A 22,500-nucleotide genomic window follows, 5' to 3' on the forward strand; every position below is an offset into this window, starting at 1 on the left:
GTGCGCTTTTGTTAAACCAAATATAGTGTGTTTTTTTCCGTATACAACAACCTATCTGGACTCGATAAGAGAATCGATAAGGAATCGGTTCGATAAGAGGATTCGATAATAGGCTCGAACTCGATAATTCCTTATCAAACATCATCCCTATATATGTATATATATATATATATATATATATATACATATATATATATATATATATATATATATATATATATATATATATACATATATATATATATATATATATATATATATATATATATATATATATATATATATATATATATATATATAAATTGATGCACTTTCAATCTTTTCTGTTGCAAATTTTTTTTTTTTAAAGATAGTTATTTGTTGTAAGTTGAGCTATATTTATTTTAGTTTTCTATAATGTAAATAAAGATTTAAAAAATTATACACAAATATTTATATTTTTATTTTATTGATGCAAATTGATGCACTTGAAATCTTTCCTGTTACAGATTTAATTTTAATAAAGTTATTATTTGTTGTAAATTGAACTACATTTCTTTTTTGTTTGTTTAATTTATTTTTTAATAAAGATACAATGTTCTGGACAGGTGTTCTTTTAACAATTTTATATACAAATACTAAATGATACTGAATGATACTATTTATAGAAGGGGGCGCAAAATGTTTTCTTTATCCTGGGGGGGCGTAACCGAAAAAAATCGAGAAAAACTGTCAGATGAAAACCACGGATTGATTGATTAATTGTTTAAAACGCTCTTCATCAATTAATCAATCAATCATTCGCAAGTTGGATTACAAAATACATCCTTCCTCTGACAAATGGACAAACTCCAAAATCTTGTGAAAGTCTTCCTAGAAGAGTGGGAGCTGTTCAAGCTCATCTATTTCTGACCGACTATTATCAATATTATTATTACTAACAAAAATATACAATCAACATATCTGCACCTTGTGTAACCCTCATCAATGTTCCTTAGTTGAGCACAAAGCAAACATCCTGCTGTGTTCCCGTGGTCCAAAGTCAAATGTAAAAAGCATTAAAAGTTGGGGGTCCACTCCCAAAGAGTGGGAGTGAAGTTTGCAGGTAATACATTTTTTTCTTTCTTTGCAAGGACCGCAGCTTTTGTGAGAGCAACAATATGGCAGCAGTTCTCCATTCACGGCATGAAAGCGGCGCCAACGCGTACGTACACTTTGCAACTTGACGGCTTTTGTGTGGCGTTAAAACCATATTATCAGATGTTTCTACAAAGTGTGGTGCGTGATTGCTCCATCGTCCTTGGACATTATAATATCATCTTTGGAAGGCAGACACCGTCTGAAGCTCAGATAACTAAAGCACTGCAACTTGCTTTGTTTGTTTGTTTGGTCACTGCCTCAAAGTACTCCTCTTTTATTCCTTTTTGTGCTCCTCACACAAACATCAGTACTTAGTTACTTTACAGTATTTACTTAGTTACTTCTACATCAGCATACAGTACTTAGTTACTTTACAGTATTTACTTAGTTACTTCTACATCAGCATACAGTACTTAGTTACTTTACAGTATTTACTTAGTTACTTCTACATCAGCATACAGTACTTAGTTACTTTACAGTATTTACTTAGTTACTTCTACATCAGTATACAGTACTTAGTTACTTTACAGAATTTAGTTACTTTACAGTATTTACTTAGTTACTTCTACGTCAGCATACAGTACTTAGTTACTTTTCAGCATTTAGTTACTTTACAGTATTTACTTAGTTACTTTACAGAATTTAGTTACTTTACATTATTTACTTAGTTACTTCTACATCAGTATACAGTATTTACTTACTGAGTTACTTTACAGCATTTAGTTACTTTACAGTATTTACTTAGTTACTTCTACATCAGCATACAGTATTTACTCAGTTACCTTTCAGCATTTACTTACTTTACAATATTTACTTGGTTACTTCTCCATCAGCATATAGTATTACTGAGTTACTTTACAACATTTAGTTACTTTACAGTATCTACTTAGTTACTTCTACATCAACATACCGTATTTACTAAGTTACTATACAGCATTTAGTTACTTTATAGTATTTACTTAGTTCTACATATTTATACGGTATTTGCTTAGTTACTTTACAGCATTTAATTACTTTACAGTATTTACTTAGTTAGTTCTACGTTAGCATACAGTATTTAATTAGTTACTTTTCAGCATTTAGTTACTTTACAGTATTTACTTAGTTACTTCTACGTCAGCATACAACATTTACTTTATTACTTTACAGCATTGAGTTACTTTACAGTATTTACTTAGTTACTTCTACATCAGCATACAGTGTTTACTGAGTTACTTTACAGTATTTACTTAGTTACTTCTACATCAGCATACAGTATTTACTGAGGTACTTTACTGTATTACTCAGTTACTTTACAGTATTTAGTTACTTTACAGTATTCACTTAGTTACTTCTAGATAATTATACTGTATTTGCTTAGTTACTTCACAGCATTTAGTTACTTTCCAGTATTGACTTAGTTACTTCTACATTAGCATACAGTATTTACTCAGTTACTTTACAGTATTTAATTACTTTACAGTATTCACTTAGTTACTTCTAGATAGTTATACTGTATTTGCTTAGTTACTTCACAGCATTTAGCTACTTTACAGTATTGACTTAGTTACTTCTACATTAGCATACAGTATTTACTCAGTTACTTTACAGTATTTAATTACTTTACAGTATTCACTTAGTTACTTCTACATAATTATACTGTATACTACCATGAATTGATTAACGTGGAGCCCGACTTAAACAAGTTGAAAAACTTATTCGGGTGTTACCATTTAGTGGTCAATTGTACGGAATATGTACTGTACTGTGCAATCTACTAATACAAGTTTCAATCAATCAATCAATTTGCTTAGTTACTTTACAGCATTTAGTTACTTTACAGTATTTACTTAGTTACTTCTACATCAGCATACAGTATTTACGAAGTTACTTTACAGCATTTGGTTACTCTACAGGAGTTACTTAGTTACTTCTACATCAGCATACAGTATTTACTTAGTTAACTTTCAGCATTTAGTTACTTTACAGTATTTACTTAGTTACTTCTACATCAGCATACAGTATTTACCGAGTTACTTTACAGCATTGAGTTACTTTACAGTATTTGCTTAGTTACTTCTACATCAGCATACATTATTTACTGAGTTACTTTACAGTATTTACTTAGTACTTCTACATCAGCATTTCAATGTGTTAGCTTATTGTTACGGTTTGAGCATATTTGCTGTAGTAAGAATGCTTCAGGAATAACCAGCGTTCCCAATTACGGTGTTATGTGGTTTGTACGTCAACAAAACAGCAGGAAGTACCTTTTTACTAATGACTAATATCAAATTGAAGGAGGCAACATCCCACAGCAAACAACACACATGCCCTCATACGCTCTACTACCTCGTGGGAATAATGAGCAACAAATCAATACTGAAATAAACTGCAACAAAAAACAGTGCAATTAACAGTGCAATACATTTTCATAACATGGTCACTACTGCCTAGATTCTCTTGATATATTCTTATTTTTACTGTTCTATTTGTATTCTTATTGTTGCTTTTTATTTTTATCCTTATTGTAATATTTTTAATTTTATTTCCATTTATACCCCCATTATTTACGTTTTACTTTTTAAATTCGATCTCAATTCTGTACACTGCTGCAGGAATTTTAATTTTCCTGAGGGAACTCTCCTGAAGGAATCAATAAATCTATCTATCTAAGCTTGAAGTGACAAGCTTGTAGTCCTACAACACCCAGTTTGTGGACAAGGAGACTACAACCATTGATGATTCTCTTTATTAACTAGCGCTAGCACAATCCAGTGAAAAGATTCGACAGAAGCGCAGTAACATCCAGCAAACTGCGAGTTTTGAGCTAACCAGCACGACTGCGCTAAGGCTGCTCTGTCTGGGCACTGACGCAACAAGTCACGAAGCAACAAGCCCCGCCTTTTAAAGGCACACACACAAGATTCGCTCACAATAGACAAGAATAATAATAAATAATATAATATATATAATATATTATATATAAAATATATAAATATATTCTACATATACTCTACATTTAAGTGCAGTCAAGAAGGAACATATGCATTATACAGTCTGATGGCTGTCGGTATATGCCAGATATTTTAAGTAATTTTTTTTTAAGTTACACAATGTGGAGGAGGGTGTGGTCGGCGAGCCTCCTGCATGAATGGCGTGTGTATAGCCCGGCCTCGAAGCCAGCGGCAGGTGAGTAGATTGCCCAGCTGTCGCCCTTATTAGCAGCAGCCGGAACGAGACATGTTGTATGAGTTGGAGCGAGAAAGCAGAGACACGCCGGACTGGAAAGTCCTAAAATATATACTGCTGGAAAGCAAACGAAACTTGCGTATGTCAAAAAAAGACCTGCTCAAACCTGTACACCGGGCTCAAGAAAGATCTGTCGGCACCAGCAGAACCCTCACAGCAGAGAGACTTCTACACACAACATTTACTTCTCCTAGGAACTAATTACACTTATCAAAGAGTAATCCTGTTGGTAATTCAATTATTTTTGGGCAAAGTAACGAGTTACTGTAATGACTCACATTTTATGAGTAATTTCCCAAACACTGGTAATAACAAAGCGCTTTATCACTGACATGTAAAATGGAATTAGACTAAATAGTTACACCTCGTATATTAAAAACGTATCCATGTGAAAGTCCAATAAGACCGTTTACATTCAAACCTCGAGTCTCTCCCGATCGTTCGTATTCTTATCAAAATCCTTATCACGACGGCGGAAAGAATAGAGACGTATTTTGACAAAAGTGAGACGTTTTTGTAGTTTAGCAGAAAGATTGTAAAAACGGAGCGTAGGTATTTCCCTTTCACAATGTCCTTTTGTGCACACAAGGAGTGTGTTTCATTCCAAACAGTGGACCTCCTCCTTGGTCATTTCCTCATAATAATGTCTTTGTCAATCAGCACACACACACACACACACACACACACACACACACACACACACACACACACACACACACACACACACACACACACACACACACACACACACACACACACACACACACACACACACATAAAAAGACTCAAGCTAAGTAAATATATGGACTCTTGTGGTTGGCTATTGTCACATACACATCTGGCTAGGATTAGAGCGCACGGCCTCACAGACGATTGTCACTCTGGGAAGTCAGCAAAGAGATTTAGCTCAGGGGAATAACAGTGGAAGGACACACACACACACACACACACACACACACACACACACACACACACACACACACACACACACACACACGCACGCACACACACACACACATTCTTGTATATGTTACCTTCTTGAGACCTCCGAAAAATGCCTACCTCTTTAGGACCACCCTTTCTAGATATATAAAAGATGTGTATTTACAACAGTAATAATATATACAAACTATGTAAATATTAAAAAAAGCTCGTTGTGAATAATGAGTCGGAATTTCACAAGAAAAAGGTCACAATTTCACAAGAAAAACTTGGAATTTTGGCGGTATTATAACAAAAGTCGTCATTTCACTCAACGCAAGTCAAAATGTTACAAGAAAAACTGAACATGTGTGCAAAATCATTAAACATTTGGAATTTTACTCAATAACAGTCGCAATTTCACAAGCAAAGCTAAAAAAAATGTTGGCAATTTTATGAAAAGAGTCGTCATTTTACTCGACAAAAGTCACAATTTTGTAAGAAAACTGTAAAATGTTGGCAATATTATAATAATAATCGGAACTTCACTTGGCAAAATGATGACATAAGTCATAATTTTACTCAAAAGATGTCACTGTTTTACAAGAACCACAAAAAAATTGGAAATATTGTGATCAAATATTTCACCACCAGGGGTGCAAATAAGATCTCTATTTTTTTTTTTGTAATGTGTAATGTGCTTAAAGGCCTACTGAAAGCCACTACTACCGACCACGCAGTTTGATAGTTTATATATCAATGATGAAATCTTAACATTGCAACACATGCCAATACGGCCGGGTTAACTTGTAAAGTGCAATTTTAAATTTCCCGCTAAACTTCCGGTTGAAAACATCTATGTATGATGACGTATGCGCGTGACGTCAATCGTTGAAACGGAAGTATTCGGACACATTGTATCCAATACAAAAAGCTCGGTTTTCATCGCAAAATTCCACAGTATTCTGGACATCTGTGTTGGTGAATCTTTTGCAATTTGTTTAATTAACAATGAAGACTGCAAAGAAGAAAGTTGTAGGTGGGATCGGTGTATTAGCGGCTGGCTGCAGCAACACAACCAGGAGGACTTTGAGTTGGATAGCAGACGCGCTACCGTGAGTACGCAGCTTTGGCTTCCAAACATTTGATTGCTTGCCCGTACGTGCGTGCCGCTATGTGCATGTCACGTACGTAACTTTGGGGAAATATATGTGCTGTATGAACTTTACGAAGGTGAATGGTACTTTGGGCTGTGGGATTGAGTGTGTTGTGCGGGTGTTGGAGTTGTATTGGTGGGTTATATGGACGGGAGGGGGGAGGTGTTTGTTATGCGGATTTATTTGTGGCATATTAAATATAAGCCTGGTTGTGTTGTGGCTAATAGAGTATTTATATGTCTTGTGTTTATTTACTGTTTTAGTCATTCCCAGCTGAATATCAGGTCCCACCCACCTCTCACAGCATCTTCCCTATCTGAATCGCTTCCACTGCCGTCTAATCCTTCACTCTCACTTTCCTCATCCACGAATCTTTCATCCTCGCTCAAATTAATGGGGTAATCGTCGCTTTCTCGGTCCGAATCGCTCTCCCTGCTGCTGGCCATGATTGTAAACAATGTGCAGATGTGAGGCGCTCCACAACCTGTGACGTCACGCTACTTCCGGTACAGGCAAGGCTTTTTTATCAGCGACCAAAAGTTGCGAACTTTATCGTCGATGTTCTCTACTAAATCCTTTCAGCAAAAATATGGCAATATCGCAAAATGATCAAGTACGACACATAGAATGGACCTGCTATCCCCGTTTAAATAAGAACATTTCATTTCAGTAGGCCTTTAAGGCCGATGACAAACGAGTCACGGACCACAGATGGCCCCTGTGCCGCACTTTGGGCAACCCAGCTGTAGAAGCTAACTGTTAATAGCCACTATAGTTTTAGTACCGTAGTGTATTTGTTAATTTTACGGTCACATATGGGACACGGGTTGTCTTACGTCAGCACCAGAAGTCTTTCACCTGGCGGGTTTATTTGCAAAAAAATATAAATCTTGTCTTTGCAGTCTATTATATTGAATATAAGTTGGAAAGGATTGGCAAATCATGGTATTCTGTTTTTATTTACGAATTACACAACGTACCAACTTCACTGGTTTTGGGTTTTGCAGAAAAAACAAAATGACTTAATCTGAAATTAACCATAAAGGAAGTATTTTCGCTAACAATGTCATTTTTGACTAATTGGATTCTGTGAACACAATGACGGTAGTATTTAGCAAGGGAAGTGTGCATTCCGTTTATCAATGTTAGTTACGGTTTCAACTTTTTTTTATCCCTTAAAGTAAGCCTGTTTGCAAGTACATTTTCCATACAATCAGGTAACATGTTTTATTGTTCAGAAAAAAATCATTAATCTATCCCCAAAATTAGCCAAAAAGGTAGTCCTGTCCTGTCGCAGCAAAGCATTGTGGGTGCACAAGTGTCATTTTTCCCCAAAGCTGGGCAGTGGTTTGACAGCCTGGGCGTTTATTTTAGTAGCTAGCAAGCTTGATGTCACACCAGAGAACCAGGTTCAAATCCCAGACCGAACAAAAGCATGGGCTGAACCATGAGGGTTTAGTTTAATTCTAACTATTACAACATAAACAATAGGTGTTAAAAAAAACAGCGTTTTTTTTTCCCCCGATGTATCATGGCACTAAAGTCTCACTCTTGTCTTTTTCTGAAACTTGTCAGCGCTGATTATAATAATGAAGAACATAGAAATGTCAAATTAAATGTGAATATAGTATATGATCCCAATGAAAGTGGTGTGTATTGAGGCTGCCCATCCTGTCAATATCAGTCTTGCTGACAACAGTGTCTACTTAAAACCAGGTAACCTGATCCGGGCCGTGCACTTTGGGGTGACCCGTGCTGGCGGCGGCGGCGATGAGGAGGAGGAGCAGACGTGGAGCATGTGGCCGAGCACGGCGGGGATGAGGGACGTGCGCGTAAAGGCGGGAGTGACGGACCGAAGGAACAATAGCTCCTCTGTGCCTCGGCGGCCCTCTGGATCACATTTCCGCTCAGGTCGCCATGACGCTAGGCTAGACGCTGTTGCCGGGAGGGCACGCGCGGGGGGGTGTGGGGAGAGGGTGGAGTGCGTCAATAGTGATTTGGATCATCGCGGTGGTGGCGGGCAGACGCAATAAAGACCAAAGAACATTTTAATGTCTCTTAAGCTGCGGCACAGTTCAACGCCTGTCATGAGAACTTGACTTTCACTTCTCTGCAGCACCACTCATGTCTCAGGGTGCTAATAAGCTTTTAAGTACTTTCAAGCGCAAGAAGAAGGACTGAGTGCTGCTATGCTTTGTTGCTAATCAGATACAGCCAGGGGGAAAAGTGTCATCTTAAACCCGGGGATGTTGGTATTTCCTAGGAAGTATATTGTGGCCGACAGGGGCAGATGCCTACCAGGGAGTTTTAGCTCGGCTATCTACAAGGAAGTTTTAGCTTGGCGACCTAACAGGAAGCTTTAGCTTGGCTATTTAACTGGGAGTTTTAGATAGGCTATCTACCAGGAAGTTTTAGCTTGGCGAACTACCAGGAAGTTTTAGCTCGGCTATCTAACTGGGACTTTTAGATAGGGTATCTACCAGGAAGTTTTAGCTTGGCGAACTACCAGGAAGTTTTAGCTCGGCTATCTAACTGGGAGTTTTATATATGGTATCTACCAGGTAGTTTTAGCTCGGCTCTCTAACTGGGTGTTTTAGATAGGGTATCTACTAGGAAGTTTTAGCTTGGCGACCTAACGGGAAGTTTTAGCTTGACTATCTAACAGGGAGTTTTAGATAGGGCATACTTGCCAACCCTCCCGTTTTTAGCGGGAGAATCCCGTTATTCAGCGCCTCTCCCGACAACCTCCCGGCAGAGATTTTCTCCCGACAAACTCCCGGTATTCAGCCGGAGCTGGAGGCCACGCCCCCTCCAGCTCAATGCGGACCCGAGACTGAGTGGGGACAGCCTGTTCTCACGTCCGCTTTCCCACAATATAAATACGCTTGCAAGTTCCAAAACGAATGGAAACAAGAATTTCAGTTCATCCAGGACAGTTCAAAGGGGAAGGTGTATGTTGCCTGTAAATATGTAGAACAGACTTCTCCATTGAACACGGTGGCCGAAATGATTTCTCAGTCATGAACAGGACAATACTGCCATCTAATGGATAGATAACTCAAGTATTTCTTTTATGTAAATAAAATAAATATATATATATACATACATGTATGTATGAAATATATATGAAATACTCGAGTTGGTGAATTCTAGCGGTAAGTAACCACGCCCCCAACCACGCCCCCCCCCCCCCACACCTCCCGATATTGGAGGTCTCAAGGTTGGCAAGTATGAGATAGGCTAGTTTTAGTTTTACCAGGAATGATTGTCACACACACACTAGGTGTGGTGAGATTATTCTCTGCATTTGACCCATCACCCTCACCCCCTGGGAGGTGAGGGGAGCATTGAGCAGCAGCGGTGGCCGCGCCCGGGAATCATTTTGGTGATTTAACCCCCAATTCCAATCCTTGATGCTGAGTGCCAAGCAGGGAGGTAATGGGTCCCATTTTTATAGTCTTTGGTATGACTCGGCCGGGGTTTGAACTCACGACCGATCGATCTCAGGGCGGACACTCTAACCACTATACTTCCATTTACCTCGGAAGTTGGAAGTCGGAGCTGGGAATGACGTCACAGCCGACTTTTGAGCGTTTCAGTTAACTTACGACTTCGGAAATCAAGATGTCCACATCCACAAAATCTATTTTTGTGCTTGTTCTGTCAATTCACAGGGAAAAAACGCTTATGATTTTGGACGCAGAACTTGGAAAGGTTCCGGACAATGCAGAAGCTTAAAGGCCTACTGAAATGAATTTTTTTTATTTAAACGGGAATAGCAGATCCATTCTATGTGTCATACTTGATAATTTCGCGATATTGCCATATTTTTGCTGAAAGGATTTAGTAGAGAAAATCGACGATGAAGTTCGCAACTTTCGCTCGCTGGTAAAAAAACCTTGCCCCTACCGGAAGTAGCGTGACGTCACAATTCCCCGTTGTTTACAATGGAGCGAGAGATATTAGGAGCGAGAAAGTGACGATTACCCCATTAATTTGAGCGAGGATGAAAGATTCGTGGATGAGGAACGTTAGAGTGACAGACTAGAATGCAGTTCAAGAGACATCTTTTTTCGCTCTGACCGTAACTTAGGTACAAGCTGGCTCATTGGAATCCACACTCTCTCCTTTTTCTATTGTGGATCACGGATTTTTATTTTAAACCACCTCGGATACTATATCCTCTTGAAAATGAGAGTCGAGAAGGCGAAATGGACATTAACAGTGACTTTTATCTCCACGACAATACATCGACGAAGCTCTTAGCATGAGCTAACGTGATAGCATCTGTCTCAAATGCAGATAGAAACAAAATAAATAAATCCCTGACTGGAAGGATAGACAGAAGATCAACAATACTACTATCAGGAGACACCGAACCAAACACTGGACATGTAAATACACGGTTAATGTGTATTCGACGCCTGTCGAAGCCTAGCAATGCTGTTGCTAACGACGCTAACTTAACAACGGGACCTCGTCAGAGCTATGATAAAAACATTAGCGCTCCACCTACGCCAGTCAGCCCTCCTCCGCTCATCAACACCCGTGCTCACCTGTGTTCCAGCGATCGACGATGCGGTCGGCGGCCCGGAGACGTAGGAAGTCAAGGTGAGTTCACCGCTAGCGCGTCTTCTATCCAACAAAGTCCTCCTTGTTGTGTTGCTACAGCCAGCCGCATACACCGATCCCACCTACAACGTTGTTCTTTGCAGCCTCCATTGTTCATTAAACAAATTGCAAAAGATTCACCAACACAGATGTCCAGAATACTGTGGAATTTTGTCGAAGAAAACACAGCTGTTTGTATTGTGTCCAAAAGGGTCCAAACACTTCCGTGGACCTCGCGACGTCACGCGCATACGTCATCCTCCAAAGGCGTTTTGAACCGGAAGTTCCCCGGGAAATTTAAAATTGCACTTTATAAGTTAACCCGGCCGTACTGGCATGTGTTGCAATGTTAAGATTTCATCATTGATATATAAACTATCAGACTGCGTGGTCGGTAGTAGTGGGTTTCAGTAGGCCTTTAAACCAGACTTAGAGGTCTGCCAACAAACCTTTTGTTTCAGAGTTCTTGATAAGTGGTGCGTTCAGACCATTATGTGTACCTAATGAAGTGGCACAGGGTCCATCAGAAATTGAAGCAACTCACCTGTGGAAGTCAAAATCAATAGAAGAGCTTTGAGACTGGAGGACGGCCCACAGACCCCAGAAGAAGTTGGACGCCTGCTTGGAGGAGAAAGTGCAGTCATTTGGTTTTCCGGAGATAATATTCTGACCAAAGAACCACCATGGAATGTTATATAGACCTGTGGTTCTCAAACAAAAATATATTTTTATTTAATATTTAACTGCGAGTTGATAATAATAATTGTGCTGTTCAGTTGTTCTTGATCTTGTGTTCTTACACTTCAGAGTATCATTTGCAAACTTGCATTCATTTCAGTTTGTCCAAGGTGAGTTGTCGTAGTCATAAAGTAGTCTTTGCCTTTAAGTTGCTTGTCTTTTGTTTAGCCCGGGGGTTTCTTTAGCGCCGCCCTTGTGGTTCCCTGGAGCATTTTTAAAAAAGGATTGAAAATGGAAAAAGATGGGGAAAAAATTAAGTTTTTGTTTAAGTAGGGTTTTTGTTTGAGGACAAACATGACACAAACCATAGTGTGGACTGTGACGCACCAGTTTGTTTACATGTAAAGTCTTCCACTCCTTTGTCTCATTTTGTCCACCAAACGTTATATGCTGTGCGTGGATGCACAAAGGTGAGAATCGTTATTGTCAGTGCATGACTGCAAGCTAATCAATGCTAACATGCTATTTAGGCTAGCTTTATGTACATATTGCATCATCATGCCTCTTTTGTAGGTATATTTGAGTTCCTTTACTTTTATCCTCTGTGTATATAATTTAGTTTTGCATGTCTCATGACACATTATCTGTACGTAATATTGGCTGCATTTCTGATAGTTGTTTGTGCGCCATGTTGTTCCAGACCACAGCAAACATTACCTAGCTTGCCGAAGATTGTAATAAATCTATTAAAAGAAGACAGCCTGTCGTTTCCTTTAACTTGGACACACACATCTATACCTTTGGCCATTAAAAGCCAGTAATTTCCAGGAGTTATCTCACCTTCTGCGTAGCCTCTGATTTACTAATGGTTTCCAAATATTGTAAAAATGGGGTAGAGTAAATATTACATTTCAACATTTCTGTCAACAAAGATTTGCTTCAGCCTGCGACACATAGACATTTTGATAGTAGGCTAATATAGCTAATATAGAGACTTACGTCATGTGTTGCCTTCATTATAAGACTTATATAAGGCTTTTAATTTTTTGCGGCTCCAGGCAATTTTTTTTTGTTGTATTTTTAGTCCAATATGGCTCTTTCAACGTTTTGGGTTGCCGACCCCTGGTTTAGCCCTAGTGTTTATACTCTAAGTATTGTATTTATTACACACCAGCGGTTTGATTGTAACATGCATCTTAGGAGTTGGGTTTAGATCAGGAGAAGTTCGTGAAACCTTTTGAGACATTTGTGATTAAAGGCTATTAGTAAACATTGATTGATTGATTGATGATGTAAATACATTTTGATTGATTGATTAGTTGTAATTTTTGTTACTAAAATTGGAGGTGTTGAAATCGCCATGTAAAATCACTAATGCTAACAGGTAGTATTTGTATGGCATATCCTATGTAAATAAGCATCGAGCTAGCGTATTTTTTTAAAGTGCCGCATTACTTTTGAGCACTTTCTATCAGGCATGCTTGCTTTGTTTGCATTTAAAACTACTTAGAGACGGTCCATTTTCAATACGCCTGTTTGCCAGACAGGGGATTGAGTCAGCAACCGGGCGTGACATTATAGTTTACGTGAATCGGTAGTACGGACGGATGTTGAGACTAAAACTAACAAAGTTCTTTGTACCTATCAAGCTAAACTGAACAGACAAGTTGTCTGGTTAAAATGTTTTTTTTAATGGATCCACCAGTTTTATCTAAAAAAAAAAAAACGTCCTCATCATTTCCATCTAGTGTGAAGAGGCTCTCAAGTGGACTTGAAGAGCATGTTTAAGTCTGATAGTCCAGTACTACTTAGGGAAATTACATCGGAATAAAATAAAAAAGGCGTTTTGTCCCTCGATTTCGATTCCATTAAATTTGGAGTTGTGCTCGGTTTGTATTTGCCCGAATACAACAGTTATCAGACGAGAGAATAGGGATGTATGCTGAGTACCGGTATGTTTTTGTACCGGTTCCTAATTAGTACCGTGAAGATTCTGGACTAACGACACTGCTATCTGTATTTTTTTTCCCCAGCTAACTGACGTGTAACTGTGACACGCTGTCACAATGACTTCAGCTGCTACACATTAAAATCAGCTTTGAGTAGTGACAAATAAGGAAGCAACACCATACAAAAGTTTGTACCGCAACAATATTTCCTACTCAAAAGTCCCTGAAAGTCAGTTTGAACTGAACGCACTTTATTAACCGTCCTCCTAGCGATCCCTTAGTTTAGGCCAATATTAATCTACTCAAAAAAGTGAAACATTGAGGTAATATAATAATCCATAAAGTTGCTTTGAAGCAAGATAGCATCCGACGTCACTCCATTTGCGCCGCGTTTGCGTGGTATTAAAACACATCTTGCTTAAATGTGTCTCAGGTCGTTCCGTCTCTTGACTACAGACTGGACGATCGAGCGTTACACATCCTCACTGAGTCTTTTTATTTATATGACACACCTACATCGGTAGCGCAACACTCCGTATGGCTTCCGGTCCGTCACTCAAATGGTGAAGCGTCGAGGAAGTTGTGACATCGTCGAGTTTGCGCTCACCAGAGAGAATTTGCACACTTGGACGTAGAGCCGGGTCACTTCGGCCTGGGTGACGGTGACGTCTTGCCCCCTGCAGCGCTTGTAGCTCTCCAGGTAGGCCTCCAGCCAGGCGTTTTGCAGCTGGCGGCTCGGGTAGCGGCTGTAGTCGACGTCTTGCGTGCCTTCCGTACACACAAAACACATGCTAGCGTCAGCGGGATTGTCTGTGTCTTTCTGACTTAAAAGCGCAGAGTTTGGAAAATCTAATGGGAATAAAATGCAGGAACTTGCCCTGCTAACAAAACTTTGGTGAAACGTTTTAGTTAGGGATGTTCCAATTCGATATCGGTACAGTATCAGCAACAAAAAACTGGTATCTGGTGATATCAATTTGGCATCTCAATAAAAACACAAGGTTGGTCTTTTCTTCTATGTTAGTCAAGCTATTTACAAAAGATAAACATGCTAATCTATAGACTAATAGGAGCTGGCAGCTACGCAACAGCTAAGCACACAATAGCAAACAAGCTAGACATACATTATAAGTAATTTTAACAACATTGCAGTCTAAAATAGCACATTTGTCAATATAAATAAGTATCAAATAATTATTGTTGCATGTTTTACATGTCATTTTTTAACCTTTATTCCTGCGGGCGTTTTGTGTCAGCATCCTGGTGGCCATGGTCTGATGACCTCCTGTGATAGTGTTTACTAACCTGGCTCCTCTGTACTCAGCCATGCATTCATTTTGTGTTGCATTTCTTTTATGTATGAAAAGCGCTATATAACAAAGTTTGATTGATTGATATCACTTTTACACGTACACATTTTTCAAAGCAAAAGCGTATTAGAAAGCATCCAGTAACAAACGTGTCCGCATCATTCATCTTACTGTGTCATGAACTGAAGTTAATGAATGAGTGTGGCCACATAAATAAATTAACACTCCACTTCAACTTAACGAGAACCAGTGTTTGGAGAATTACTTTGAAAAACTAATGAATTATAGTTACTGGTTACTTTCCCCCCAAAATAATTAAATTACTAACATAATTATTCTTTAATAGAAGTAATCAATTACTAAGGAGAGTAATTAATATGCTACTTTTATTTACTTTCACTATTGCTTTTATGCAAGAAGTAACTTTTTACTAATGAAAGCAAGAAGCAGCACCGCATTAAAATTAATTTGATATCAAACAGAAGGAGGCAAAATCACACAGCAAACAACACACATACACACACAGACACACACTACTACTACGAGGGAATAATGATTGAAGTGACAAGCTTGAAATCCGACAATACCCCGTTTGGGGACAAGGATACTACAGCCGTTGACGCACATTTAATGTATTTATTAACTCGAGCTAACACAATCCAGAGAAAAGAGTCATAAGATCTTCCGTAAATGCCCGCAAACTACGACTCTAAGCTAACAAACACAGCTGAGTTACTGCTGCTCTGTCTGGGCGTTCCCACGTCATATAACAACAGGCACCGCCTTTTAAAGGCATATACACACACTCCGGTCTCACGAAACAAGTTTTTGTTGATAGGAACGCAATAGCTACTACCCCAAGTAATTAGTTACATTCATTACAGAGTAAACATGATAGTAATTCATTTTTTTTACAAACTTCTCGATCAGTGGTTCTCAAACTGTCGTTCAGGCTCCATCCAGTGGTAAGCAAGAGAATCACTTCATTAAAGTACAGTGTTTTATTTGCCTATATTAAAACACAGTGTTACTGTTCAAATTGTGTGTAATGCTACAGTGGCCAAAAATGTTAAATACACTTGTTGAATGAAACCCCTGCCTTGCTTTTAATGAATACTTAGGGGTACTACGCTACTGTATTTTATTGTTGGTCATTATGGTGGCACTTGGAGGTTTTTTTTGAGGTGGTACTTTGTGAAAAAAGTTTGAGAACCACTGTTTTAGATCAAGTTAAATATGCCTGCTTGTGCGAATGCTACATTTATTCATTATGTGTCCTACCTAAAGGGAAAAAGCAGGGCGCATAATTTTTGGGGAGGCGGAGCAAAACAGTCCTAGTTACTTCTCAGCTCTTCAGCCATCCATTCATAGGGTCGAAGGGGCAGCAGCCTAAGCAAGGAAGCCCAGTTCTAGCTCCATCCGGGGGGGGGGGGGGGGTCTGGAGGCGTTCCCAGTCTCTGCGTGTCCTGGGTCTTCCCCGTGGTCCCCTACTGGTCGGACGCGCCCTAAACACCTCCCCATACCATGAATTGATTTACTTGGACCCCGACTTAAACAAGTTGAAAAACGTATTCGGGTGTTACCATTTAGTGGTCAATAGTACGAAATATGTACTATACTGTGCATTCTACTAATAAAAGTTTCAATCAATCAAAAAAACCCAGGGAGGCGTTCCGGGGGCATTCTGACCAAATGCCCGAACTCAGCACTTTAGTGTGTGTGCCCTTATTTTTTTTTTATTTTTTTGCATTTCGTCAAGATTTGGCTACTTTGCCAACTCAATTTGAGTCCCAAAACCACAAAAGACCAGTGTGGAAAGAAGGAGGGAATGGCTGTGGAGCGGAGGGAAAAAAAAGACTATTTGGGAGGAGTACATTAAGGGCGCTCTTACAAGTATGGAAGAATTGACGAAGCAGGCTTGGTACCGCAGCACGTTTGTGATGAGACTGGACTTTAACGGAAAAAGATGCCAAAGCAGACTTATTTGACAGTAGAGGAAAAGAGCTAACTCTTGTTCAGCGGCACCTCTTTCAAGCACGCACACCATACTTGCCAACCTTGAGATGTCCGATATCGGGGGGGGGGGGGCGCGGCGACATGGTCGGGGGGGCGTGGTTGGGGCGGGGGGCGTTGCTGGGGCGTGGTTAAGAGGAGATTATATTTACAGCTAGAATTCACCAACTCAAGTATTTCATATATATATATATATACATATATATATATATATATATATATATATATATATATATATATATATATATATATATATATATATATATATATATATATATATATATATATATATATATATATATATATATATATATATATATATATATGTATGAAATACTTGACTTTCAGTGAATTCTAGCTATATATATATATATATATATTTATTTTATTATACATATAAATAAAATAAATACTTGAATTTTAGTGTCCCGGGGGCTATCCAGTAGATGGCAGCATTGTCCTGTTTAACTTCTCCGTTCATGTCTGAGTATACCATTTCGGCCCCCGTGTTCAATGGAGAAGTCTGTTTTACAAAATGTACAGGCAACATACATACCCCTTCCCCTTCGAACTGTCCTGGATGAACTGAAATTCTTGTTTTCATTCGTTTTGGAACTTGCAAGCGTATTTCTTCATCTTGCTCGTCGACGGCGTCGCCATGTCTGTAACTTTCTCGTTCTTCTGCTTCGTTTCCTTGTTGTGTGCGCAGTTGTGCACTCTACTCTCTAAAAGCCGTAGATGTTATGACGTCATTGGGCAGGCAAGCTGTTTATATTGTGGAAAAGCGGACGTGAGAACAGGCTGTCCCCACTCAGGTCCGCATTGAGCTGGAGGGGGCGTGGCCTCCAGCTCCGGCTGAATACCGGGAGTTTGTCGGGAGAAAATTTCTGCCGGGAGGTTATCGGGAGAGGCGCTGAATACCGGGAGTCTCCCGCTAAAAACGGGAGGGTTGGCAAGTATGACGCACACACACACACACACACACACACACACACACACACACACACACACACACACGGCCCCTGCCCCGCCCCCCTACTTCTCTCCCTCTGTCTGTCTGCTCTTTTCTCCTCAGCTGCTCATTTGCAGATGTTAATGTAATGTAAAATTTGACTTCTAAATCGCTTTAAAAATACATTCAAAAAACGTCAACAATACTACATTTACGTTTCTTAACCTGTATAATAACCAAGCTGTAGCAAAATTGTTATTGTTGCTATTTATTTTCTAGCGTAGTAACACATCGGCGTGCTAAGGTATTAGCCGTAAAAGCTAGCTGCGGCAAGAGATAGGCTAGCTTGTACGTCAACTTGAAACGCGTTTGAGTTTGTATTGCACAACACAATGCGACCAATCTGTACTGAGTGAAAAGCATGACCTGCTGCGTGTCTCATGATCGATATGAATTGTGACTCACTCGATGGGCAGTTGTTTGTCTGGTCCAGCTGGCCATGAACGTTGTTTCCGGTTTATTTGGGTAAGCACTCCATTTATGTCGAACTAGCACAGCTTCAAATTCCACATTTTGCAGCTTCGAGTCGCATTCACTTTACTCTCTCGGCTTCCGTCTGCTCCAACCTCTCACCCTTCCTTCGCGCTCGCTTCTGGAAGCAGTAGTTCATCCTCCGTATATTCAGCTTCAAAATAGATAAGGTTGTGAATCCTCATTTGTCCAAAAAATAGTCGTCTTTGTTGTTTGTTACCGAAGCGGCCATGTTTAGAACACACACGCGTCTTTGTTTCCGGAAGTAGGAACACACAGTTGTTGCCAGAAGTCCGATGCGCGCTGCTATGGAAACGTAAACAAATGCGCAGTGGAATTAGTTCCGGCAATGATCAAAATGACCAAAATAAGGTAGATATTGAACATTATTGTTATGAACATGTCTATTACTACATTATATATATAGAATACAATAGAATAGGAAGTACTTTATTGATCCCTGGGGGAAATTCAGCACCACAGTTCGCTCACAATAGACAATAATAATAATAAATAATATAATATATTATATATATAATATATGAATGATATACCGTAATTTCCGGACTATAAGCCGCTACTTTTTCCCCTCGTTCTGGTCCCTGCGGCTTATACAAGGGTGCGGCTTATTTACGGCCTGTTCTTCTCCGACACCGACGAAGAGGATTTCGGTGGTTTTAGTACGCAGGAGGAAGACGATGACACAATGATTAAAGACTGACTTTTCATATACCGGTAGGCTGGTTATTTTGATAACGTACAGGTGAGCACTTTGTATTACTTTGCACCGTTGTATTATTTGTACTCTGCACGAATGCTGTTCGCCATGTCAAAGATGTGAAAGTTTGATTGAATGATTGAAAGATTTATTGTTAATAAATGGGACGCTTTGCGTTCCCAAACAGTCATCTCTGTCCCGACAATCCCCTCCGTGGTAGCAGGAACCCCTATATACTACGGTAATTACACATCAAAACCCTGCGGCTTATAGTCGGGTGCGGCTTATATATGGAGCAATCTGTATGTTCCCCTAAATTTAGCTGGTGCGGCTTATAGTCAGGTGCGGCTTATAGTCCGGAAATTACGGTAAATATATTCTACATATATTCTACATTTAAGTGCAGTCAAGAAGGAACATATGCATTATACAGTCTATAGAGTATATATGTATATATACTTACAGTGTGTATACAAAACGTTGATGGGTTTTGAAGTTGTTTTAGAGGGCTTTGAAGGCTACATAACTATTAGCCGCATCTTCCAAGCGTTTTTTTATCATCTTTAAAATAAATTTAAAAAGACGTGTGTGTTTTTGTCTCTCATAATGATTGCGAACCCAAAATACAGCTCCCCTTTAAGGGTTTTTGTGATATCTGATCGTTTGTGAGGGCACCAAAAGGGACTTCTGTGCATATGCCGGCAGAGCAGCGCATACAGTTAAAAGTTAAAGTACCAATGATTGTCACACACACACTAGGTGTGGTGAAATTTGCCCTCTGCATTTGACCCATCCCCTTGTTCACCCCCTGGGAGGTGAGGGGAGAAGTGGGCAGCCGCGGTGGCCACGCCCAGGAATCATTTTTGGTGATTTAACCCCCAATTCCAACCCTTAATGCTGAGTGCCAAGCAGGGAGGTAATGGGTCCCATTTGTATAATCTTTGGTATGACTCGGCCGGGGTTTGAACTCACAACCTACCGATGTCAGGGCGGACACTCTAACCACTAGGCCATTGAGTCAGGACAGTTGAGCTTGCCGTTGTTGTTTTGGCTTGTTATTAAAGAGATAGTCGATCCGTCGTCTCCTCTTGGTATACAGTACTTTATATCACTTCATATTTTGTCCAATGTGTAGATTAAAAGTAAAAAAGTACATCAGGGACACGTTGTGTGTATGAGCTGATATTAAAGCGCAGTTCGGTGATGATTGATTTGTTTGAGCGTCGCCATTTGGTGCCAGGGCGAGTGTCTGCTTGTCATTTAAAGGTTTCAGTGAGCAACCCTGGCATCCGGGAGCCTTGGTGATGTGGACGCTAAAGAAGGAGGCGGAGGGCAAGTTGACACGTGAGGGAAAACAATCTCCAAGCATGCGGCGTCGCCGACAATCTCACAGCCAATAAGGAGCACATCAAGTCGCACACCTACCGGCAAATTCATTGAAGTGATTGCCAATATCGTAGGCCTGGTAGTTGTAATCGGCGTACTCGAAGTCGATGAACTTCACACTCCCTGAATGGGGGAAGCGGGGAGCAGGGGGAGGCGGTTGCCGGGGAAACGTGACAAGCAGATGTTAGTGGTGTGAGACAGTTGTCGAATGGACAAGGAAACACAATATAATATACTTTTAAACACCAAACTAGCAAACCAATCTCATACGCTCACAAATTTTACACTGAAACTCGTAGCTGATTCCCGTCAACATAAGCGGTTAACAACGTAAGCGAAAGTAGCCGTGACCACGCTTTCAGACATGTGCAAATATTTCATTTTATTTTGTTGGCAGCTGTGTTGCAATCCAGGCTAACGCTGCCAGGCTTGTACAAACGTATATATACATACATATATACATACACATATATATATATATATACATATATATACACATATATATACACATATATATATATACATATATAAATATACATCTACACATATATATACATCTACACACACATATATATACATATATATGTATGTATATGTAAGTGTATATATATATACATATATGTACAGTATGTGTATATATACTAATGTGTATGTATATGTGTGTAAGTGTATATATCTATATGTATGTGTGTATATATATACACACACATATATATATTTTTTCCTTTTTTTTTTTTAATCTGTTTTTGAAAATTATGAATGAATTAAGAATCGCGATTCGGATCCCTAGTGTGAATCCCTAGTTTTTAAAATGTGCCGCAGGGGAAATAAAAAATGGCCATACTTTGGACACCGCTGTTTTGAACACGATACGCAAACGTCACTTGCTTGTTATAATACAATAAAAAGTCTTAAAATAGTTTTTACAGTGTGACTTTCATCCCCGCTAAAAAGACATTATTATGTTGAATAAATAAATGATTAATAATCAATAAATGACTAAGATTGCTCTTTACGGGGCACAAATGCTAAACTCTGCCTAGCAACAAGCGGGAAAAGGAATCAAGAGTAATTTCAATTATTAATGCTGACATTGTGGTTGAGTATATAATAATAAAAAAGCAAAGAGAGCGGTAAGTGTGCTGGAATGAATAATTGCTGGCAGTTTCGAGGCAGGTTAACGACGAGTGACGGCTGCCATCGTGCAACGAGCCCACATGTGAAAATAATTCATCAGCTGTCCTTAAAAGGCGGCGGCGCCGCCTCACCCTGCTTGCGGTCGTGGATGATGTTTTTGGTCAGCAGGTCGTTGTGACACATCACGGTCGGCGAGTCCACCAGCGAGAGGTGTCGCTCCAGTGACTCCGCCTCCGCTGACAGCGTCGCCAAGCTGGGCAACTGCTGGCCGGCCGCGGGACTGCAGAAGAGCACACAGACAGAAAAATGAATGAGCATCTTTAATTCATCCACATCGCGTGTCCAAAGTGAACAACTACACTACAGCAAAACTCCAAAATAAAGCATTTGTTCAAGGTCAAAGTATAAATCATTGATATAATTTTTTGCAATGTTTGCGAAACACTTTCCTCTGGTGTATATAATTATTACTTTTGTGTGTGTGTGTGTGTATATATATATATATATATACGTATATATATATGTATATATACACACACATATATATATACATACATACATATATACATTGGGATGAATAAGATTCGCAATTTAGCTGCGAATTGATTTTGTTAGTGCAACCTTCGTATTTACTTTGGAGAGTGGACTTCTCCTTTTACATATATATATACATATATATACATATATATACATACATATATATATATATATATATATATACATACATATATATATATATATACACATGTATACCGTATTTCCTTGAATAGCCGCAGGGGCGCTAATT

General features: G+C 39.3%; 1 protein-coding gene across 3 annotated transcripts in view; it reads right to left on the reverse strand.

Moving 5' to 3' along the window:
• Positions 1 to 22,500, reverse strand: part of zgc:113516 (uncharacterized protein LOC541449 homolog) — a 61,542-nt gene that overhangs the window by 27,440 nt on the left and 11,602 nt on the right. For 2 of the 3 annotated variants that reach the window (XM_062042824.1, XM_062042821.1), the window contains exons 4-7: positions 21,845 to 21,993; positions 20,616 to 20,699; positions 14,274 to 14,434; positions 11,584 to 11,660 (exon numbers count right to left, since the gene is read on the reverse strand). In XM_062042824.1, coding sequence (XP_061898808.1) covers positions 11,584 to 11,660; positions 14,274 to 14,434; positions 20,616 to 20,699; positions 21,845 to 21,993 — 471 coding nt within the window. The remainder of the gene's footprint in view (positions 1 to 11,583; positions 11,661 to 14,273; positions 14,435 to 20,615; positions 20,700 to 21,844; positions 21,994 to 22,500) is intronic. The other variant, XM_062042823.1, reaches the window with a different exon arrangement.

Source organism: Entelurus aequoreus, linkage group LG03, assembly GCF_033978785.1.
Source record: "Entelurus aequoreus isolate RoL-2023_Sb linkage group LG03, RoL_Eaeq_v1.1, whole genome shotgun sequence".
Classification (NCBI taxonomy): domain Eukaryota; kingdom Metazoa; phylum Chordata; class Actinopteri; order Syngnathiformes; family Syngnathidae; genus Entelurus; species Entelurus aequoreus.